The 21,699-nt window shown below is 35.9% G+C and overlaps 1 protein-coding gene across 10 annotated transcripts in view; it reads left to right on the top strand.

Moving 5' to 3' along the window:
* Positions 1–21,086, top strand: part of GALC (galactosylceramidase) — a 64,833-nt gene extending 43,747 nt beyond the window's left edge. For 8 of the 10 annotated variants that reach the window (XM_078335569.1, XM_078335566.1, XM_078335568.1 and 5 more), the window contains 7 exons: positions 3,151–3,240; positions 3,963–4,049; positions 6,421–6,571; positions 8,508–8,688; positions 12,588–12,751; positions 14,154–14,230; positions 19,218–21,086. In XM_078335569.1, the coding sequence (XP_078191695.1) occupies positions 3,151–3,240; positions 3,963–4,049; positions 6,421–6,571; positions 8,508–8,688; positions 12,588–12,751; positions 14,154–14,230; positions 19,218–19,364 (897 nt within the window). In that variant the 3' untranslated portion in view covers positions 19,365–21,086. The remainder of the gene's footprint in view (positions 1–3,150; positions 3,241–3,962; positions 4,050–6,420; positions 6,572–8,507; positions 8,689–12,587; positions 12,752–14,153; positions 14,231–19,217) is intronic. The other 2 variants (XM_035261224.3, XM_078335565.1) reach the window with 1 other exon arrangement.
* Positions 21,087–21,699: the final 613 nt, after the last annotated feature.

Genomic DNA, 21,699 nt, shown 5'->3' with positions numbered 1-21,699 from the left:
TGCATCTATTGAGATAATTTTGTGGTTTTGTCTTTGGTTCTGCCTATATGATGGATAATGTTAATTGATTTGATTTCATTCTTTTTTATTGCAGTGTAGTGTTGCATGATATCTATCTATCTCACATTTTCTTTATTTGGTTCACTATTGATGGGCACTTATATTGTCTACTTTGAAGTCTTTGTTAAATCTGACATCTCTTTTCTCTCAGTGGTAGTTTCTCTTGCCTACTTTTTCCCCCTGTGTTTGGGGCACACTTCTTTTTCTTTGAATGTCTCATTTTTTTGTGCATTTTTGGAAACCAGACCTTCAATATAATATATGGTAGCAACTCACATGTAATATATGCTAGCAACTCAGGGCATTGATTCTCTCTCCCTTGAGACTTGTTTATTTATTTAGTGATTTGCTGGAGTATTTTAGTGAAGTCTGTTCTCATCTTCACACACACACACTGTAAAGCCTGAAATGTTGCTCCTTGGAGAATGTGGCTTTGGGCATATCCACAGTCACTGTGGGATGACATCGGTTTTTCCAGGACTCTGTCTGGTTCCTTGATCACACCTCACTATAGGTTACACAAATTGCTGGTGGATTTCTGTATTGTTTTAAACAATGCCCTGGGGACTTAAATTGTTCCAAAGACTAATACAATTAAATTCCAGCTCATTTTCAGCGATGGTTTGAGGTTAGTGTTTTAGTTTTCTTTTGACCACAGGAGGTGTTTTTTTTTTTTGTTTTTTAACTGTCACTTACTTTTTTTTATTCTCAATGGTATACTAGGCTGGGCTGTGGTTTCACTTATGCCTATAATGAATGTACTGGTCTCTTACTTGCTTTTCACCAAAACTTCCATTATTTTTGAGAACTACATTAGTCTTGAACCTCCCTGTGCTTTGTGTCAAATATCAATTCCTTTAAAAACAGTTTCTAAGCGATTTCATGCCTTGTCTCTCCCCCTGGGAAAATATTTGATCTCTAGTGGTATCACCTTTCTTATTGTTGAAATGTATGTTTTCTTTCTTTGTATCCTGATTTTTGATTAGTCTGGCTAGAGGTTTTTCAATTTTATTGATCTTCTCAAAGAATCAGCTTTTGGTTTTATTATTTTCTTGTGGTTTGTAAATTTGCTTTTGTTTAATTGATTCTTCTTTTCTCTTTATTTTCTTTGCTTATTTTGGTCTTTATTTTTTACTTTAAAAATGTTATTTCCATAGCGTTTTGGGGAACAAGTGGTATTTGGTTACATGAGCAATTTTTTTAGTGGTGATTTGTGAGATTTTGATGCACTCATCACCTGAGCAGTGTACACTGAACCAAATTTGTAATATTTTTAAATTTGCTATTTTTCTAGTATCTCAAGACAGAAGCTGAACTCTCAGATCCCTTCTTTGTTTCTAATCTAGGTGTTTAGTGCTCTAAATTCCTTCTAAGTATTGTTTTAGTGGCATACCACAAATTCTGATACATTGTGTTTTCATTTTCATAAAGCTGAAAATTCTAATTTCCTTTTTGATTTTCTTTTGACCTATTGATCATTTAGAAATTTGTTATTTAGTTTGTAAATATTTTGCATTTTTCCAGAAGGTTTTCAGTTATTCACTCCTGATTTAATTTTACTGTGGTTAAAAAAATATTTTGTATGACTTGAATCTTTTTGTATTTATGAGGACTTGCTTTATGAATCAGAGTATGGTGTAGTTTCGTCCATGTTCCATGTACACTTGAAAAGAATGTGCATCCTGCTGTTGCTAGATGGAGTCATTTATAGATGTCAAGGCACGTTATTTGGTGGTTTTTGGGTTCAGGGGAGCCCTCAGCTCCCCTGAGAGGACGTTTCTCCAGGTTCTTGGTCTGTCACTAACCCAAGAATGGGAGAGGAGACCATGGCTCAGTACTCTAGTAAATACCAGACTCAAAAAGTGTTTGCAGAAAGTGATTATTTAGGCAGAGAGAGAAAGAAAAGCCACTTTCATAGTGAGTGAGGAAGGATCCCGGGGGGAAAACCAGAGAAGGAAAGCTCCTCTCACACTGAGTGAGAGAATCCAGAAAGATGGAATCTAGGAGAGTAAAGACAGCTTCCACACTGAGTGGAAGGGAATTGAGAGAGAAATGGAGTTTAGGAGAGGAAAAGCAACTTCCACAAGAGTGGAAGGGGACTCCAGAAGGGGAAAATCCTCCCGGATGAGGGAGACAGGGACTTTTAATCTGGGAGGAATTCCCTCCCTCTCCAAGACCCCTACCCTCACCAATGAAAAGAGTTCCCTTGAACTTCTGGAGTGATTGACTTGTGACCTTTTCCCACGCCCTCAGCAGAAATGGTTAGAGCTCCTGGATGGAGAGAGATGGGAGGGGGCATGGCACTGGAAAGTTTTTGCCCTTAAAACTATGCCCCCTTGTGGATCTAGAAAGAGAACACATTCCCTCAGTAGTGTTCAAATCTCTTACATCTTGTTGATTGTCTGTCTAGTTGTACTATCAATTACTAAGAGACAGATATTGAAATCTGTGATTACGAAAGTAATTTTTTAATTGTTGGCAAAGCCTGAAACAGAAAAGTATTCTGTGACTGTGGAATCTTTTAAAGTGGGAATTAGGTTTCATACTTCTTTTGATCCCAGCCCATAGAAGTGAGTATTTAGTAAAAAGTGATGGCAATGTGAGAACTATTTGTTACAAATATTTAGCTGACCTTAGTATGTATTTGACATCCATATATACTGTAGATACACACACACACACACACATACACACACATTTTACTTCTTACATGAGAACGAATGTTATATTTAGATGAGGTGTCTTTTCAGTGAAAACATCTTTCCTTTTGCTTTTTATTTGATGTATTTTAGTTGGAAAACAGTTATAACACAAAATTAATCTGAGTGCCATGTATGTCTCTACAGTTTAGCTATGAATTCAAAGTTTGATTAAGTTGAAGTGCCATTGAACTTTGCATTTGACTAGGAACATACAACACATATTCAGTAAAGATTATATTATAAAAAAGTCTTTAAAAATGTGAAATAAACTCATGTTTATTACCTAGTATATGTCATTTCTGTTAATCTTGGGCATTAACTATTGAACTCTTTTTCCCCAAAGATAGCTTATACATCATTTGTATAATGTACGTGATTTTTTTTTCAGAGTCATAAACATTCTAAGTGTATACGGCCATTTCTTCCTTATTTCAATGTGTCACAACAATTTGCTACCTTTATTCTCAAGGGATCTTTTGTAAGTAAATGTGTATAACTTTATTTTGGTTTTGATTTAAGAATTTATATATTCTATCACAGGCCAATAGTTTTTAAGTGAAGCCTTATATTATGAATTATTAAAGGTTTGCATATGAATTGACAAAGGTCCTGGTGTCTTCTGTCTTCTGACTTGCTTTATTCTAACAAGACAGAAGCCAGCAGGAGGTAAAACACTTTGTAACCTGAGGAACACCTTCAAAGTCACTTGCAAGAAAGTTGTTCTTGGTGGTAGATGCATTATATGGTCTAGGGAACTTTCAAGCATTGATATTTACAGTATTCTATACAAAAAAATATTGTTTTTAAAGGACCAGATGCTTGCTATTTCTGTGAATTGTTAGGTTTGGATTGAGAAGCAGCAGCTTCTGATTACTAATGGCATAAGAATTGTTTTTTAATTCCAGAAAATTAATTAAAAAATTTTTTCACAGGTACAGTAATGAATATTTTTGAAGCAAAGATACTATGATTTTTTCATCATCTGCCAAAATTTTTTAGTGTTTAGAGAATAAAGTATTTGCTAGAACAGTGTTTTCGTATTTTTAAAAATATAACTATTTAGTATTTGAGGTGGTTCTTTTGGTAAATAAGATAGAGTACATACTGTCATTGGTACATTCTTGCTGGTACTGATTTTGGAAATCCTCAAAGAGATTGTGAAGAGTTACTCAGCCATGCTTTTTTGTCTTTTCTTTACAGAGTAAAATACCAGAGCTACAGGTGTGGTATACCAAACTTGGAAAATCATCTGAAAGATTCCTTTTTAAGCAGCTGGATTCTCTATGGGTAATTTTAAAATACATTCTTATATTTTGGGTATTCCAATAGTAAAACAGTAAGGGAACAAATTTCATTAAGAATTTTTGTTTTTATATTTTATAATTGATTTTGTAGCTGCAACATAGAAAAGTTGTTCCCAACTGGTTTTTTTTTAATAGAAATTCTCTTCAAGGCAGCATAGAAGTCTATGTGTTTATAGATGTGTTCAGCTCTTAGACATTTAGTTTCGTAGACATTTAGTTTGTTTTGATGGATGGTGACACTACCACCTGGCTGCCCAGGTCAGAAATTTAAGTCTCATTTGAGACTATCTGTGTTTCCCACTCACCCTCTGTATCCTACCAGTGGTCAAGTATAGATGATTGTGCCCAGAAATTTCTCTTACTCCTTATTCTCCATTACCACTGTTACTTTTTGTTTCAGTTCTCCTCCTCCTCCTCCTCCTCCTTCTTCCTTTTTTTTTCTTTTTGAGACAGAGTCTTGCTCTGAGATCTCAGCTCACTGCAACCTCCACCTCCCGGGTTCAAGTGATTCTCCTGCCTCAGCCTCCTGAGTAGCTTGGACTACAGGTGCACACCACTACACCTGGCTAATTTTTGTATTTTTAGTAGAGACAGGATTTCACCATGTTGGCCAGGCTAGTCGTGATCTCCTGACCTTGTGATTCCCAGCCTTGGCCTCCCAAAGTGCTGGGATTACCCGGCTGTTTCAATTCTTCTTTATCTCTCTCCTGGATTTCAGAAACTGTCTCTTGTTTTTCCAGTCCGACTTTTCAGGTCACCCACCACACGGCTGCAGAGTGATATGTTGAAAATGCAGATCTGATTTTTGTGACCACTGTGTTCAGAGTACCTCAGTGATTATGTTCTTAGAAGTTCACATTCCTTAGTGTAGTGCATGAATCTCATTATCCTCTCAGGAGGTAGAAGGCTGGTCTTCTTCCTAGATGTGTGTCCTACTAAACTGGCCTCTCTTCACGGACTAAACTTACATTTTTCAAAGCATAGCATGCATGTTTATTTACCTCTGTGACTTTGCATCTGTTTTCTTTGCCTAGAATGGCTCCTCCTCATCTTTGTCATCTTTTGAGACTCAGTTCAAGTGTCTCTTCCTCTGAAGCTTCCTCACCAGACTTAGCTCATACTCATCTTCAGCTGTGTGCTTACCAAGTTAAACACTTTTCCTGCTCCACTGGACACCTTGAAGACTGGGCCTTGCTTTATTTAGCTTTATATCCCAGGTGTTTCCCACAGTGCATCAGCCATGGTGGTTTCTCAGGAAAGCTTTCAAAGAATGAATTGGCCCAAGCAAGCACATTATTTCACTTAATTGACACAAATAAAGAATTTTTCTTGTTATTATTTAATGTTCTGATAATCAGCTCCTCACTAACAGTGATAAAACACCTTATTTTATATTAAGTTCTGAAAAAAGAAGTTTCTACTTTTTGTATAACACATTGCTAGGAATAGCATAATAATATTGATTTTCCCCATAAGAAAGATAATGTCATTTGTGGCTGTTTCTCAACCTGAATATAACATCAGGTATTTCATAGATCTGATCATCAATTCACCATTAAAACAAGGAACATAACTCCTTTAATTCAAAGTAGAAAAAACTGTTCAAATTTCATAAAATGGACATAGATTTAATGCCTTCATTGATTATGCAAGGGGTTCCGATGTCTTCAGAGGTCTGCATAAATGCTAAAGCATAGAACAGCTTTGATACTGGGAGCGCTTCCCATTGGTCACACACTGAACTTAGCACTTTAAAAGCATTATCTGGTTTAATCTCCTCACAGCAGGTCTATGAGGTATGTATTTTTCCCCTCATTTTGTAGATGAGATTGTGGCTTAAAGCGATTAAGTTGCCAAGCCTAACTTGCTAGTTGAAACATATTTTGAACATAAAATGAGAGGGATTTTCTCTCTTAATTATGAAAGGATTTCTGTGATTAACAGCTGGGTTAACAGTGATATTTTATGGATTTTTCTACATTAGTAACATTCTGAGAGAGAAAAAAGCAGGTCTCTTATTTGTATATATTGAAAATATTCAAGCTTTAAAGAGCTTACTGTGTAATGGAAAAGAATAGGCTAATAGAAATATATTTTGAGATTATTTAGTCCTTCCTTCTATGAATTAAAGTTCTTTAAAATTATAAAGCATAATTTTACAAAGTTTCCTCAAATACTTAGGAAAAAATGATTCCAAGAGCCTTGGTATTGGTGAGGTTTTCACAAGTGTTTAGGAAGTTCTCACAGAAATGATTAGGACTTTCCTTTAAGCTAGTTTTTTTAAAAAGCAATTTTGTCCACATGAGATGAGCTGTAGCACCTGGTCTTGAATACAATAGTGTCTTCTTTTTCAGCTCCTCGACAGCATTGGCAATTTCACACTGGAACTGCAAGAAGATGAGCTGTTCACACTCACCACTCTCACCACTGGTCGCAAAGGCAGCTACCCACTGCCTCCAAAATCCCAGCCCTTCCCAAGTACCTATAAGGATGATTTCGATGTTGGTAAGTGTTTTTCACTAAAACTTAATTTGGTCCTGATATTTAACAGTGGTGGGTTGATTTCTACCTGTCAAACTGGGTAAATGATGGAGCAGCTGTCAAAAGCACATTTAGCTCCTAAATCTCATGTGTGGTAAAAGGAGGCCTAATTTTCTGTATTGCTTTGTGGTAAATCTAAATTTGAGGACCCTGTATTTTTCAGTTTCAGAAAAAATATAGAGTTCATTGTTAGAATGAAAATTATAATTCTGATTTTTTTTGATGAAACTTAAACTTTGTAACTTTGCTACTAACCCATTAGCCATTACTGACATCTTCCTTCTGTGTGGAGGTTAAGACACATTCATATCTTTCTGCAGTGCTAGTGAACTGAGTGCTTATGGGCAGTTATGTAGTCCTTGGGTGATCCAACTTATTAGATACCATCTTGTGCCTCAGAGATTTTTATTGAGGTCTTCTAGGAAGATCTGTCCTAAAGTTGCTAGAAGAGCTTTGGTTATACATGATTGAGGAAAACCACTTGGAAAAAAGTTAGAAGACGTCATTGTAGTTATATTCCTAGTCAGTAAGTAACAAAATTTGTTGACTAGTCGATGGTGTTCTATAGGTTTATGGGCCTCACAGGCAGGGTCAGGTGGCTTTGTAATCTGTTCCTAAAGTCTGTAGCAGCAGGAGAGTAATAGGGAGGGAACTGTCATTGCTGGAGCATCTCTTAAACCTCCTATCGGCTGCAGAGCTGCTTGTTCCACCAAAGATGGACACTCCTGTCACCCCTTCCCAGTAACTGCTGCAGGGTCTCAGCTCCCTTTCTCAGGAAATGATCTAGTTGGCTGGAGTGTTGGCTTTTTGAACTATGTAGCGGAGTCGTCTCAGCTATAATACAGACAACAGTGATCCTTAGCTTGGTGATTTGTTTTTCTGCAACTCTTTGAAGTATCTCTCTTAGATAAATCCATTAATTTGTGAAACGCAGGGTCTTTGCAATCTGTTGCTCAGGTGACTTTGCCTTCAGTAAGTGAGGAATCTGTGTGGGCTATGGCCTAGTTAATGAGATTGAAGAACTTCTGCCAGCACCAAGAACAATATTCTGTGACTCTGAAGACCAAGAGACAATTCTAAACCTTCTAATCTAAAATATAATAGTTTATGAGCTATGATATAAATTTAAAACTAAAGTTAAATATTCTATGCCAGGCTCCGGAGATAACTTGATAGGGTTCTAAATGTCTCAAATGGGGCAGTGAATGCAAAAACATGGAAAAACATGAGATGGAAATAGCTGTAAGATATTACCACTAAAATTTCTTCTCTACAGCATTCATTATTGTAGACTCGTAAAACTAAAAAGGGATTGATAACTTAGGTCCAAAGCTGATTTTGCTTCAGTTTAGACGTAGAAGAAAATGTAGAAGTTTTAAGCTTGATATAGTAAACCTTTCTCATGCTCTTTTGGCAGATGATTGTGACCCATGATTTGGAACCTTGCTTGACAGATATTAGAAATAATAAAGCTTATTGAGCCCTTGCCAGATGCTGGCTTATGTACATGTTATCTTTTCTTTAATTCTTTTGTCCTCTTGCAAACCTAGAAGTGAAGAGACTTTAGATGCAGGGCAATTAAATTACTTGTCCAGGGTGACAGACTGAGCTTGAATTTGAACCTAGGTTTTACTTACTTAAAAACTCATGACCTTTCCTCTACACCAAATGTCTGTATTAAATATTATGCATAATTTATATATCAAATCCATTATCCTGATATTTAGTAATGATGATACAAAAATTAATATATCTTTTATTAGTCTGGGCCCTAAACTTTGGCTTAACTTTTATTTATTTATTTCAAAACTTTCAGAAGTGTTTCAGATATACTGTAAAATATCAGCAAGGAGAGCTTCTGAAGGATTTGTTACTAAACAATTTCTTGTGTTCTGAACAGATTACCCATTTTTTAGTGAAGCTCCAAACTTTGCTGATCAAACTGGTGTATTTGAATATTTTACAAATACTGAAGACCCTGGAGAGCATCGCTTCACACTACGCCAAGTTCTCAACCAGAGACCCATTACGTGGGCTGCTGATGCATCCAACACAATCACTATTATAGGAGACTACGACTGGTATGTAAGATTGATGTTCTCTATGTGGATCTGGCTGAAATGCCCTTGTAATGTTGTCAGGTACATTTTGAAGTGAAGAGTTTTCAATAGTCCTCCTTGTCTAAGAACCTAATTGATATGTAATATGTAATAAAACATTTAGAGTTGTTGAATATTATGATGACCACAAAGCTGCAAATTATTTTGCTGCCTCAGTGTCCTTCACTCATATTTGCCCAATATAATAGTGATTATTACAGGAGAAATTTTATTTCAGTATAAAAACTGAGGAGTTTTGGACCCAATTATAATTTAATATTTATAAACTGATTTTTGAGGTGTTTTCGCTTTGCTGGAGTTGATTTGTTGATCTGGTGTTGCCATCTAGTGGAACAATTATAGAATCACACTGTCTTAGCCTTATTAAAAAATCTATTTACCAGGTCACAGTAGATGGCAATAGTAAAAAGCAAATTAGCTTTAGTTGACTAGTGAATGTAACTTTTTATTTAGACATCTGCCTCAGAGCCCAGCTCTGAGGCAAAAGAAACAAGTTATATTATTCGCGTAAAATATAATGCCAAACTAAAACTTTCCCTTCCCCTTTAGTTCAGTTACCGAATTTCTATGTGCTGACTTGTTATACCTGTCTTACGTATTTCTTTTCATTTTTTCCTGCAACTAGCATGATTCCACTGTGGAAAAAAAATACAAACATTCAGGTTTAGGGCTAGTACTAATAATACCAAGCTACTAAACAGCCATATCCAGTTTCCAAAGCTTGGAAACTAGAGAGTGAAGAGAAAGGAATTCTGAAAAGAGTCTTTATGCCTCCTGAAGTGCCTTTCTCCCAGTTAGAAATCTTGATTCTAGTCCCAAGCTCTGACATAAGTCTCAAGAATTTTTTAGTGATCTAGAGTCCCTGGAACCCTTATAGCACTATGAAGAGTTATTGAGGTTTAGTGAAGAATTCTTTCCTAATTAAGGATGACATTCATGGCTTGTGTTTTTACACAGCAGAATTTCTGCTTGTCCCATTGTCTCTGAGGTGGAAACTTGACCTAGATTTTCTAATTATGGTAGTGGAGTTCGTGACATCTTCATTTGTGACTGATGGTCTTATTGTAAGTCCAGTGTCTGGGTTTAAGTGTACAAGGCATGGGCCCCATTGTTTTGATCTCCAGTTTTGAAGTTACCGTAGGAAACTTTTAACTTTTCTGTGGCAACCCCTATATCCCATGCCCATGAATATTATAGAGGGTTCTTTGTAAACTCAAACTCTCCTATTTCTGGCTCAGACTCCAAAAAGATTGAGAATCCCCTTAATTGTAGTATAGAATGAGATATAGCACCATCCAAAGTTTTACTCCCCCATATCTTCATATATTTGAAGATTTTACATAATTTTAATAGCTATCCTCAGTTTTTACTAGGATCTATTGCAGTGGGTAAGGAGGCGGGGAAGAGAGATGGGGAACGGTGTGGAAGAGAAAGAGTGACACATTCTGAAAGGAAAGGAACCAGGAAGTGGCAATTAAGTGTGTCAAGAAAGGACTGCTTTCATCTTTCTGAAGCCCTATTTTCAGCATGTTATTCCTCTGCTCAGGCAGATGCAGTGATTCTCTCCTGCTACCTGTGTTTTCCACTTCTAGGCCTGATTTCCAAGACCCTTTATAATTTGGTCTCATCTACTATGCGTTATTTTCCAGTATTCCATCCTCTATTTGAGGCAGCCAGATCTGCTCAGAGGTCCACACATATCCCTTATTCATTTCTGTTGTCTGGCTGCTGTGCCCACTTATTGTGGGAAAAGGAGGGAATAAAAATTGGGTAATATTAGGCACTTTGATGGATTTCCCATGCAACCACTATGACGTCATCACCCCCACCTTGCAGACTGGGAAACTGCATCATCTCTGCGGTAATATTTACCCAAGATCCCACTTATAAGTGGCAGAACCAGGGCTAGAAGCTGGGTCTGTATGACTCAGTAGCCCATTCTCTTTGGAATACATCTCACAGCCTCATTTCAATTATCTTTTTCTGAAAGGTAGGAAATGGGAAATTTGTTTATCTTTATCTGTAGTGCTATTTTAGTAAATCTGTTCTCAATGTGTGCACACTACCCACAGGTTTTAGAGTTGTGTTTTGAGTAGAACTTCCTCTCTTATACCTAGATTTAGTTATGTACCAGCACAGTCATTTGATTATACAGGTAGATTGTACTATAGCTGGCTACTTCTATCTTGATAGTGTACATTGATTGGAATTCTTTAAAGACAATCACAAAATTACCTTTCCCTGCACACAGCTGAACTCTCTCTTTGATCAAAGTTGCCTTATATATTGGCTAGTTTTTGTTCTTTCAGCATTACTGAGAGATTGTGGCTATGGAAGAATAAACCACACTTTTATTTTATTTCATCATTATCTACAAAATTGCCTGGCAAGTTCTGAGGCAAGAATCATTTATTGTGGTATGTGGTATATAAAAATGGAAAAAGTTTGATCTTTTCTCATTCCAGCTCTAAATAGAATAATTTTAGGGTGCTGATGATATTTATAGCACTTTCAAACTTGTGATGAACCAGAAAGGAGGTAAGGAATGTAAGTTCCAGTGTTGATTGCTAGTGGTTTCTTGCTGGTGATAATCTGTGGAGAGAAAACTTCCTCTGATGTCAGAGGACAGGAGAGACTGGGGTTGAATTACTTAGCATTTGATCTTCCTGTAAAGTAGCCCAGCTCTGCTTAGATAATTAAGTGTGGATTGTCCTCACTGTGTACTTTTGTAATATTTTCCTTTATATAGTAAAATTTGACTGTGCAAAATTCACTGAAAAGACACAGGAATGTAAAGGCCACGTAATTCTAGATCTCATTCCCCCCAACCCATTTCTGGAATAGATTTATTGGTGTTTCCAGTCTTACACGAGATATATTGCTTGATTTATGACTTGGTTGTGTGCAAGCTTTCCTGTTTCTTTCCATTTGCAGTTAGATACTGAGTAGGAAGTGAAATATTTTCAGAGATCATGTTGGTTTGGGGTGGTTGTAGCATCCCAGAAGGAAAGTGTTTTACCTGGTAGCATTTGTAGGAAGAAACGTAGAGGAGAGCTCACTGTAAAAGCTCTGGTAGTCCCTGGATGGCTGAATCTTTTCCCATCTTTGATAGACTCTCATGGATCAGCGAGCCTAGAACCAGGATTTTATTGCTTCCTTATAGACAGATACTTCATATGGGAAAATGGTTCTCAAAGTGGCATTCCTGGACAAGCAGCATCAACATCACCTAGGAATTTGTTTGATATGCAAGTTCAAGAGGCTGCACCAGATCTACTGAATCACGCCGTTGGGTAGGGCCAGTGAACTGAGTTTAAGAAGCCCTCCTAGAGAGTCAACTCTGGCCTTCGCCGAGAAATAATTTTAGATCTTTTCTTGTGGAGTTTTAAAGTTTTGTAATATTTAAATGTGAAAATTGGCCCCAGAGTAGCTTATGTTCTCCCAGAGGCTCCTAGCATTGCCTTCATTGCCTTTCTTTGTTGATGGAAATTTGAATAAACACTTTTTCTCAGAATTGTTTGGAACTTTTACTTTTTATGTGTTCATAGACAATAGTGGCTTTTTAAAATATTGAATTATTAAGATGAAAAGTTTTAATATTTTCTCAAGAAACATAAATATCATAACTATTATTGTCCACTAATCATTTAAAGAGACAATGAAATGACTTAAGTCATGTAACATTTACAACTGTTGTCAATGAAGATTCTTGAAGCCCATCTCTGCTACAGACACAGGCTCAGCAAATCACCTTCTCACCTTAGTTAGAAGTTTGGAAGCATATGCTGTGAAATGACATATCTGTACTATGTTAGGAAGGGTATAGTGTAAGAGTACTAACCAACCGTTTTATTTTGCAGGACCAATCTGACTATCAAGTGTGATGTTTACATAGAGACCCCTGACACGGGAGGTGTGTTCATTGCAGGAAGAGTAAATAAAGGTGGTGTTTTGATTAGAAGTGCCAGAGGAATTTTCTTCTGGATTTTTGCAAATGGATCTTATAGGGTTACAGGTGATTTAGGTAAGTGACTTTTTTTTTTTTTTTTTTTAAATAGCATATGACTTACCATGGGCTATGTTACTATGAGCACCTACTTGTTATTTGTGGGAGTGATAAAAGAGTTCAACCCAAGGTGCTTGGACATCTAATTGGGAAGAGATATAAGCAAATACCAAATAGTTTACAATTATAGAAAGTTATTTAATTCCTAGAGAAGGGGCAGCTCTGTGAAAGAGGAAATAACTGTACAAAGCTTTTTAGGGTATTGTAGAGTTGAGCTGGGCTGTGAGGATAGGATTTGCATAGATAACATCAGAACCCTCTGAGGTAGAGGTGGTAGGGAGAGAATGCTTAGGAGGCACCATAAATAAAAACAGGAGTATAAGAATGTTGCTGCTGTACTTATGGAAATACAAGAAGAGGGATTGATCTGCTTAAAATGGAAAAATCTCATTTTTGAATTTAGTTAATGCTTGAAAATAACTTGACTTTTCTCAGTCATCCTTACAACCCTGTGTTAGGTAGGATGATATTTTATCCAGAATAGGTGCTTCCAATATGTTCAGATTAAACTGTGTTCACTTCAGATTGGTTTTGGTACATACCACTTGTTTGAAACTAGACCTTACTGGTGGTGTGGTGACTTTTCTTGACTCTCAGTTTCTTGGTTTTCCTCCTGCCTTAATTTTAAAAAATTTTGCTGCTTTTTGCCTTGATTCCATAAATAAAATAAAAATTAAAGAAGAAGAAGGTAGTAAGGATATTAGAACAAGAGTTACATATTCATAGCATTACCAGTCTAAGTTACCTTACTGATATTGAAATTGAATACAGAGAGCCAGAGTGGTTATTTGACTTGCCTATGGCTCAAAGCTAGTTAGTGGTAGAACTGGAACTAGGAATTTAAAGCTGTGTCTGCAGTCCCCACTGTCTGTTTTAAACTGCCTACTTGATACTTTATCCTGGGGTTCTCATAGGCATTCAAATAACAGTAATTCAAAATATTAACTTACTATTTTCTCCCTCTAAGTTAATACTATTATCTTGCAACCAATTAGACTGGCTGGAAATTTTATGTTCTCTTTTGTCTTCCATATTCAATCCAGTCATGTATAAATGTATACTTAAACTATAGATGCTAACACCTCATACTGTCCTGGCTTTTCAGTTTATTTGGTTCTTTGGTGAGTTCACATATAGTATATGGCTCAGAGTAGACTCTAAGTGTATGGTATTAAATGCGTGGCTAAATGAAAGATGTTTTGGCTTAACTCAGTTGTAGATCTGGGAATTAAGGGACATAGACCTCTATTAAGGCTGACTTTACTACATACAGGTGCCACTTGAGAATCCCACTAGTTATATGATTCTGTGATTGAGATCTCAAAAATATAACTATTAGGATAATCTTTTTATGTTACAGCTGGATGGATTATATATGCTTTAGGACATGTTGAAGTTACAGCAAAAAAATGGTATACACTCACGTTAACTATTAGGGTAAGTATTGCTGATTGGAGGATATGCAGGTAAAATGCTCTTTTGTTGTGCCTTTCTAGAATTTTCTGTTGTAAAATAGGAGGGGGAAAGTGTGACACATAATGAAGAGAGATAAGGAATCTGCCTTGGTGCCAGGAAACTACTCATCCCTAGGATGGTTATGTGTGTGAGGGTAAAGGTAACCTACGTGAGAACCATCAGCAGTTGACTTTATCAGGTCATATTTTTTTTTTATTTGTTTTTGTTTTTTAAACTGAGGCATAATTGATAAAGTCAATAATTGAACTATTTTTTCAAGTTTGCTTGAACTAAGACTGTACATAGAGCTTGTAGTTGTAAGCAAAGTCATATACATTTATTTTTGTGGTTAAGAATAATTTGGTTTTCAATTATAAGCATAGTTTTTTAGAAATTGGTTTGCATGAATATTTTTGTCCAAGAAAATACCAGATTAATTTTAGTATAATATAAAATATTCCTCAAAATCACTGGGTGATCATGAGTTACTACTTGACAGTGCTTCCAAGGGATGCTATTCAGGGAAAATTTTTACATATGATGTGCTGTTCTCTCCCCAGATAGCTCTCTCACAATTTTGTTTAGGCTGCAATAGAAATTAAAAATCAGATTCCAATAACTTTGGAATTTGTTCTCTCCTCTCAATCAACCACTAAAAATGACAGTACTATTTTTTTTTTTTTAGCATTTACAGTATGTATATTGAAGATTTGATTTGGATGTAGCATAGATTATTTAACCATACCACGCTAGCCAAACTGTAGCCATTTTATAGCAATTATAATAATATTCACTTTTATTGAATTCAAAGATTTTTTTCCAAACTCGTAGGTATGATTTGTATTTCCTTGATAATTAGGGAACTTGCACATCTAATGTTATTGGTTATTTGTATTTTCTCTTCTCTGAAGTTGCCTTTTCACTTCTTTGTCTTTTTCTGATGAATTTATGTGAACTTTATATGTATTCTATATAGTAACCTTTTGTCTGTTGCATATGTGACAACTGTGCACTTCCATCATGTGTACTTTAATTTTGCTTATGATATTTTTGATGATTATAAGTTTTACATTTTGATACTGTCAAATATTTCATCTTTTATTCATTGATTTTGCGTTTCATGTTTTAAATAAGGCCTTCTTGCTTCTCAAGGTTAGGAACATGTTTTTTCCCCAAAACTAAACAAAGTTTAGGATTTATTTTTATGTGTAAGTCTTTAATACATCAAGAATTTATTTGTGAATTGTAAGGGGAAGTATTGAATAGAATTTTTTGAAAAATGGATAGCCATCGTTTATTATAATAGACTATCCTTTTGCCCATAATTTAAAGGTAACAATTAGCACATGGTACATATGCTTGTTTCTGAACTTTTCTCTATTCTCCACATTGCTATTTGACTCTTATTATCCAAAATCACACTTTTAATTGTGTTCACATTCTAAAAGCTTTGATGATGTGGTTACTCCCTTGCCTCCTTCAGAGTTTTCTTACCTGACCACTTGATCAAAAACAATGCCCCATCTCACCTCTGTCTGTTTTCTGTTGCTTTATTTTTCTCCAAAGCTTTTATCCCAAGCTGATGTCACACATATTCTATTGATCGCTTATGTGTTTATCCTATTCCCTTCACTAGCACATAGCTCCTTTCGTGACAGGCCTTTCTCCATATTCCTCACTGCTGGCTCTGTAGCACCTAGAAAAGTGCCTTATAGCCAGGCAGAGCAAGAGCCCAAATAATGGTTGATAAATGAATGAGTGGTATCTGGTGGGGCAACTTCCTCATTGTTTCTTTTTCAAAATTATCTTTGCTATTCCACTATATACATTGTTCAATTGGACTTTTTAAAAAAACTTTCCATTACTTGAAAGTGCTGCTGGTATTAAATTGAATTTATACGTCAATTTGGGAAAAATAACTTTTTTTTTTTTGCAATAATGTGTCCATGAGCAAACATGGGAACAAAAGCATGCTATATTTCACCGTTTATTAAGATTTGCCACTATGTCCTTCAGTTTTATTTTTGCACACTTTTGATTAGGTTTGTTTTAGTAATTTTCAGAGTTTTTTTGAAATAATTAATGAGATTTAAAAAAATTTTTAAATTTTCTTTAGGTACTTTGCATACTTGGTTAAAATATCAACAGGACTTACTGAAAACAGCTGCCTCCTGCCTCACCTCCTGTTCCTTCTTCTTGACCCCAGTCTGTGTTCTGTACTTCTGATACAGCCACTCTTCACTACTTTAGCTGTTTCTTCTGGTGTGTCTTTAATATAATTTGATTCATTACTTTTAGAAATTAGCTCTTGTGTTGCCACAGGGATGGATAGGACTTTGCTGGCTTGTACCCACTCTACTCCCCTACTTCTATTATTTTGTGTTTCATCAACTATAAGCATTCTGCTGCTTAATTGAATCTCAACTTTTTGCCACATACTCTGAGGGTCTTCTCCAACTGTCTGCGCTAAAGTAGTCTGTCAGGCATCCATTGTCACCTTGACCTGCTTTAATTTTTGCATGCCACTATCCTTTAGCTCTCACTGTGCGTGTGTGTCTGTCCATCTCCTTCTATTAGAAGATACGCTCCATAAGAGCAAGGACCTTGTCTTTCTTGCTCATCTTAAATTCCAAGTGCATTAAACAGTATTTGACATATAAATCTTTTACGCGTAAATGAAAAAAACAAAATATCTTCCATGTTGTCCATATTCCAAATTATAGCTAATGTGAGGATTTTGTCATTGACCATCAGCCACCTGTTGAATTCTTCTCAGCACATGTCAGGTGACTTGTCCCCAGCTCTGTCGCGTGGTGGGTAGCACAATGGACTTTGAAGTCTACTATATTTTATGTTGCACAGCTTCAATTTTCCCCTCCATAATATCATGAAGAAAACTTTTCTTACAAATATTCAATGAGAAAATATATATGAAATTTTGGTGCCAGATATGTGGTAAGCACTTAATGAATTAAGTTAATATTCTTAGGAGTAGGAGTGTTTGAAACCAGACAGACAAACATTCATATTTCCTTACTAACACATGCTGAGACTTCTAGCAAGTTATTTCTCCTCTTTGAGTATCCGTTTCCTTATTTATAAAATGGGGATAACTTCTGTGAGGTTATTTTGATGGTTAAATATGTTTCATTCTTTTATTCGACACATTTTTATTAAGCCCCTACTGTATGCACTTTACTAAGTCCTAGGGATACAGCAGTGAACAAGACAGACAAGATTCCTGCTCTCTTGGAGCATATATTCTTCTAGGACAGGGGTTGGCAACTTTTTCTGCAAAGGGCCAGATAGAGAATATTGTGGGCCATGTGATCTCTGCTGCTACTACCCAGTTCTGCTGTTGTAGTGAGAAAAAAGCCATAGACAACAGGTAGTTGAATGGATGTGGCTATGTTTCAATAAGATTTCATTTACAAAAAAAGGTTGGCTGGCCTGTAGGTCATAGTTTGCTGAGGCCTATCCTGAGACAGTTAACTTGTAAATAAGTATATACATGATTATGAAGAAAAAACAGTCATGAAATAAAGTAGCTCTGTTACCCTTATTCTGTAACCAGGGAGGTGAGGAAAGACCTCACTGAGTAGGTGGTACTTAAGTGCAGATGGGAATGATGGGAAGAACAATCTGAGCAGACCACCAGCTGGTACAAAAGACAGGTGTGGCTGACATTGTGTAAAGAGCAGCCTGGAGGCTGGGGTGGCTGAAGTCTGGGGAACGAGGAGAGATGAGGTCCTGTTAGACAGGTTTTGTGCTTAATAGGCTTTGTGTTGTGAGTCCCTTGGCTCGATATTAGTATTGAATGTTTCATGGCAGCAGAAGATGTTCAGTAAGTACTTCGAGAGCTGTGCAGGTCTGTAGTCATAGGAATGTGGTTCTCAGTTTGGAGCTAGGTGATTTGGAATAAAAATCTGTGACTGAGTTTTAATTTATTCCTTTTTTTCTTTTTCTTTTTTTTTTTTTTTGCCTAATAAAGCAGAGTTTAAATTTATTAAGCCTCAGTGTTTCCATGCATAAAATAAAAGACCTAAATTAAGGCCCATTATTATTATACTTCTAAGACTTAAAGCAGATTTATTCTGGTTCTTGGCCCAGTGCTTTGAACTTTGAGCTCTTTGTCTTTTGAGAGTAGCTAGTTTTAAATGATTGGCTGCAGTTAGTATGCTGTGAATATATGCTCATAAACGTGCTATCATAAAGATAATAAGAGCTGAGGTTTGTTGTTTACCATGTGCCAGGCACTGAGTTAAATAGAATGGCAACCTTCTGAGGAAGGTGTAATTTTTTCTTTCCCTGTCAGTGACCAGTAAGCTGCACCTTATAGATCCCTCCCTTCTTCCACCCACCATACCCTGCCCCATCATCACTTTAACTGGTAGTTACTGTTTTTCCTGCTTAAGGGTAGGAGCTTTTTATGGCTTCGAAGTGATATTCTGTTCATGGGAATAAAACACAAAAACTAAGGTTAATTATTTTTCTTCTCTCTGGGCAGAGGCTCCTTAATGAAAACCTTAAATAGGCAGTGTGGTAGAAGCAGATGTTTTGGCACCAGCGCAGTCAGATCTGGAGAGCTGGTGGCTGTTAGCCACAATACATGTACATATGACTGCTTATAAATAACATTTTTTTATTTTAATGAGTTTTTGTCTAAAACTTTATAATCATGAAAAGTTTTGCAATTTTGTTGGTTTTACATTTTTGTGGAGCACAGTAAATATTGAGGTATTCCTTGTACATTGGGAACGATTTAAGTAGGTAGGTAAGAATTTCTTCCCAGAATTTTATTTTGTATTTTAAACTTTTGCTCAAACTTGTGAAATTGTGTTTTGCTGTGGTAAGTCTTGAGTGAGAAGTACATTTGCTCCACTAAGTAGTGGGCCATACATTATCAAGAAACAGACTTCAGAGGACTGTTTTCATATGGTTTCAGGGAATGTGTTTCTCTCTACTCTAGGGTGGTTTCGCCTCTGGCATGCTGAATGACAAGTCTCTGTGGACAGACATCCCTGTGAATTTTCCAAAGAATGGCTGGGCCGCAATTGGAACTCACTCCTTTGAATTTGCACAGTTTGACAACTTTTATGTGGAAGCCACAAGCTAATACTTACAGGGCATCATAGAATATTCTGGATTTTCTTTTCTTCTTTTTGGTTTGGGTTCAGAGCCAATTCTTGTTTCAATGGAACAGTTTGTGAGCCTTTCGAGGCTAAAAATAAGAAGAGTAAATGGGGAGAGAAATGTATTTTTAATTTATCCTGTGGAAGATTTTACTAGAATTAATTCCAAGGGGAAAACTGGTGAATCTTTAACATTACCTGGTGTGTTCCCCAACATTGGTTCTATCCTTGGGAGTTGCTTGAGTAGTATAGACCTTGAAGCCTTGCTGCTAACACTCAGGTTGCTGTCTTCATCTTATTTGCAAATGATCATGCAGATGGCAGCAACTTGATCATCACCGAGGTGTATTTATGGATACTGACCATGTGTCCAAGTGAGCTAATGTCTTCATCACAAGATGATGCTGCCATAATAGAAAGCTGAAGAACACTGGAAGCAGCTTTATGAAAACCACTTCAACCTGTTATGCTTTATGCTTTAAAAAGTATTTTTATTTTTTAAAATAAATGCTTTAAAAATACTTTTTTATTTTCCCTTTTAAGATGATATTTTTGAAATGCAGGATAGGATGAGTGGGATATTTAAAAAATGCCTCATTGGTAAACTACTTCTAACACTATTTCTGCAGTAATAAAGATTAGCAGATTAATTGGGTTATTTGCATTATCTAATTCTTTTTGATTCCAAGTTTTGGTCTTGTAACCATTATAACTCTGTGAATGTTTTCTGAGGTGGCTGGAAGAAGGAAGAAAACCTGATCTACCCGAAGCTGTTGGAGCCACTTCCTCTGCCTCATCTCATTGTGCTATAGTCTGTCCTCACATGTGGCACTGGTAACAGACTCAGACAGCTGATGAATGGTTTTTTTTTACTTATGTGTGGAAGGAGAGGAGTACTTAGCCATTTGCAAACTCACAGAATTAGATCATCTCCTAAAATGTAGTTACTGTTTAAAGTCCAAACATGTTTATATTTAAATATATGTGAGCATGTTTATCATGTAGTATGAGTTTTACTACACACTAATATGGCTTTAAATAGCAAATAAATTATTCATATGGGTAAAGTAAATCTAGAGTTATTTATAAGAATTACTCATTGAACGAATTCTACTTAAGAGTCTAACATAGGCTTAGGTACAATGAAGTATTGCATTGCTTTGAAGACAAGAAGCTAATTACTAGAATAAATAAGATTACAGAGAAAATTTTTTAGTTAAAACCAAGTCTAAGTTATTTCCAGCTAATGCATCTAACAATTTTTTTACTAACATTATAGAGGCATAATTTATTTACAATAAAATGTTCCTACTTTAAGTATACAATTCAGTGAGTTTTGATAGATATACCCACATAACCAATATTCCAATCAAGCTTCAGAATATTTCCATCACCTCAGAAAGTTCTCTTGTATACCTTTTCCATCAGTTCCTTTCACTCCCAATCACAAGCAGCCATTGTTAGAAATTCTATCACTATAGGTTAGTTTTCTTTGTTCCAGAACATCATGAAAGTGGCATCGAATGCTGTGTATTCTTGTGAATGGTTTCTTTCCTTCAGCATAATGCTTTTGAGATTTGTCCATGTTGTGTGTGTCAGTGATTTGTTCCTTCTTATTTCGAAAGAGTTTTCCACTGTATGAATATACCACAATGTTTCCTCTCCCAAGTTTCCACTATTACAAATAAAACTGTCTAAATTTTCAATCTTTGTGTGAAATATATTTGTATTTCTTCTGGATGAATACTGAGGAGTGAAATTTTGGGTCTTATGTTAATTATGTTTATAAGAAACTACCAAACTGTTTTCCAAAATGTATGGTTTTACACTTCTGTCAACAATGTTTAAGAGTTCAAGTTACTCTGCATTCTTGTCAGTGCTTCATGTTGTCATTCTTTTTGATTTTAACGCTTAATTGTGGGTGTATAGTATATACATTTCTCTGATGACTAAAGCTCTTGAGCAGACATCTTGCCATGGACTTACTGGACATTTATATAGTTAGTTTTATGCAATATCTACTCACATCTTTTGCTCATCTAAAAAATTCTGTTGTCTTTTCCATTGAGTCGTAAGAGCTCTTTACATACTCCAGATACATGTTTTAAAAAAATGTTTTGAAAATTATTATCTCTATTTCTGCAAAGAGCCTGATGGAATTTTCATTGTTAAATTATAGATACATCTGGGAAGAACTGATATCTGACTAATATGGACCCTTCAAATACTTTTTAAAAGTTATACCTTTTAAAAAAAATTTTACTTTAAGTTCAGAATACATGTACAGAAGGTGCAGGTTTGTTCCATAGGTATACATGT

The sequence above is a fragment of the Callithrix jacchus genome, chromosome 8 (assembly GCF_049354715.1).
Source record: "Callithrix jacchus isolate 240 chromosome 8, calJac240_pri, whole genome shotgun sequence".
Taxonomy (NCBI): domain Eukaryota; kingdom Metazoa; phylum Chordata; class Mammalia; order Primates; family Cebidae; genus Callithrix; species Callithrix jacchus.
This window is presented reverse-complemented; position numbering and strand designations above follow the sequence as displayed.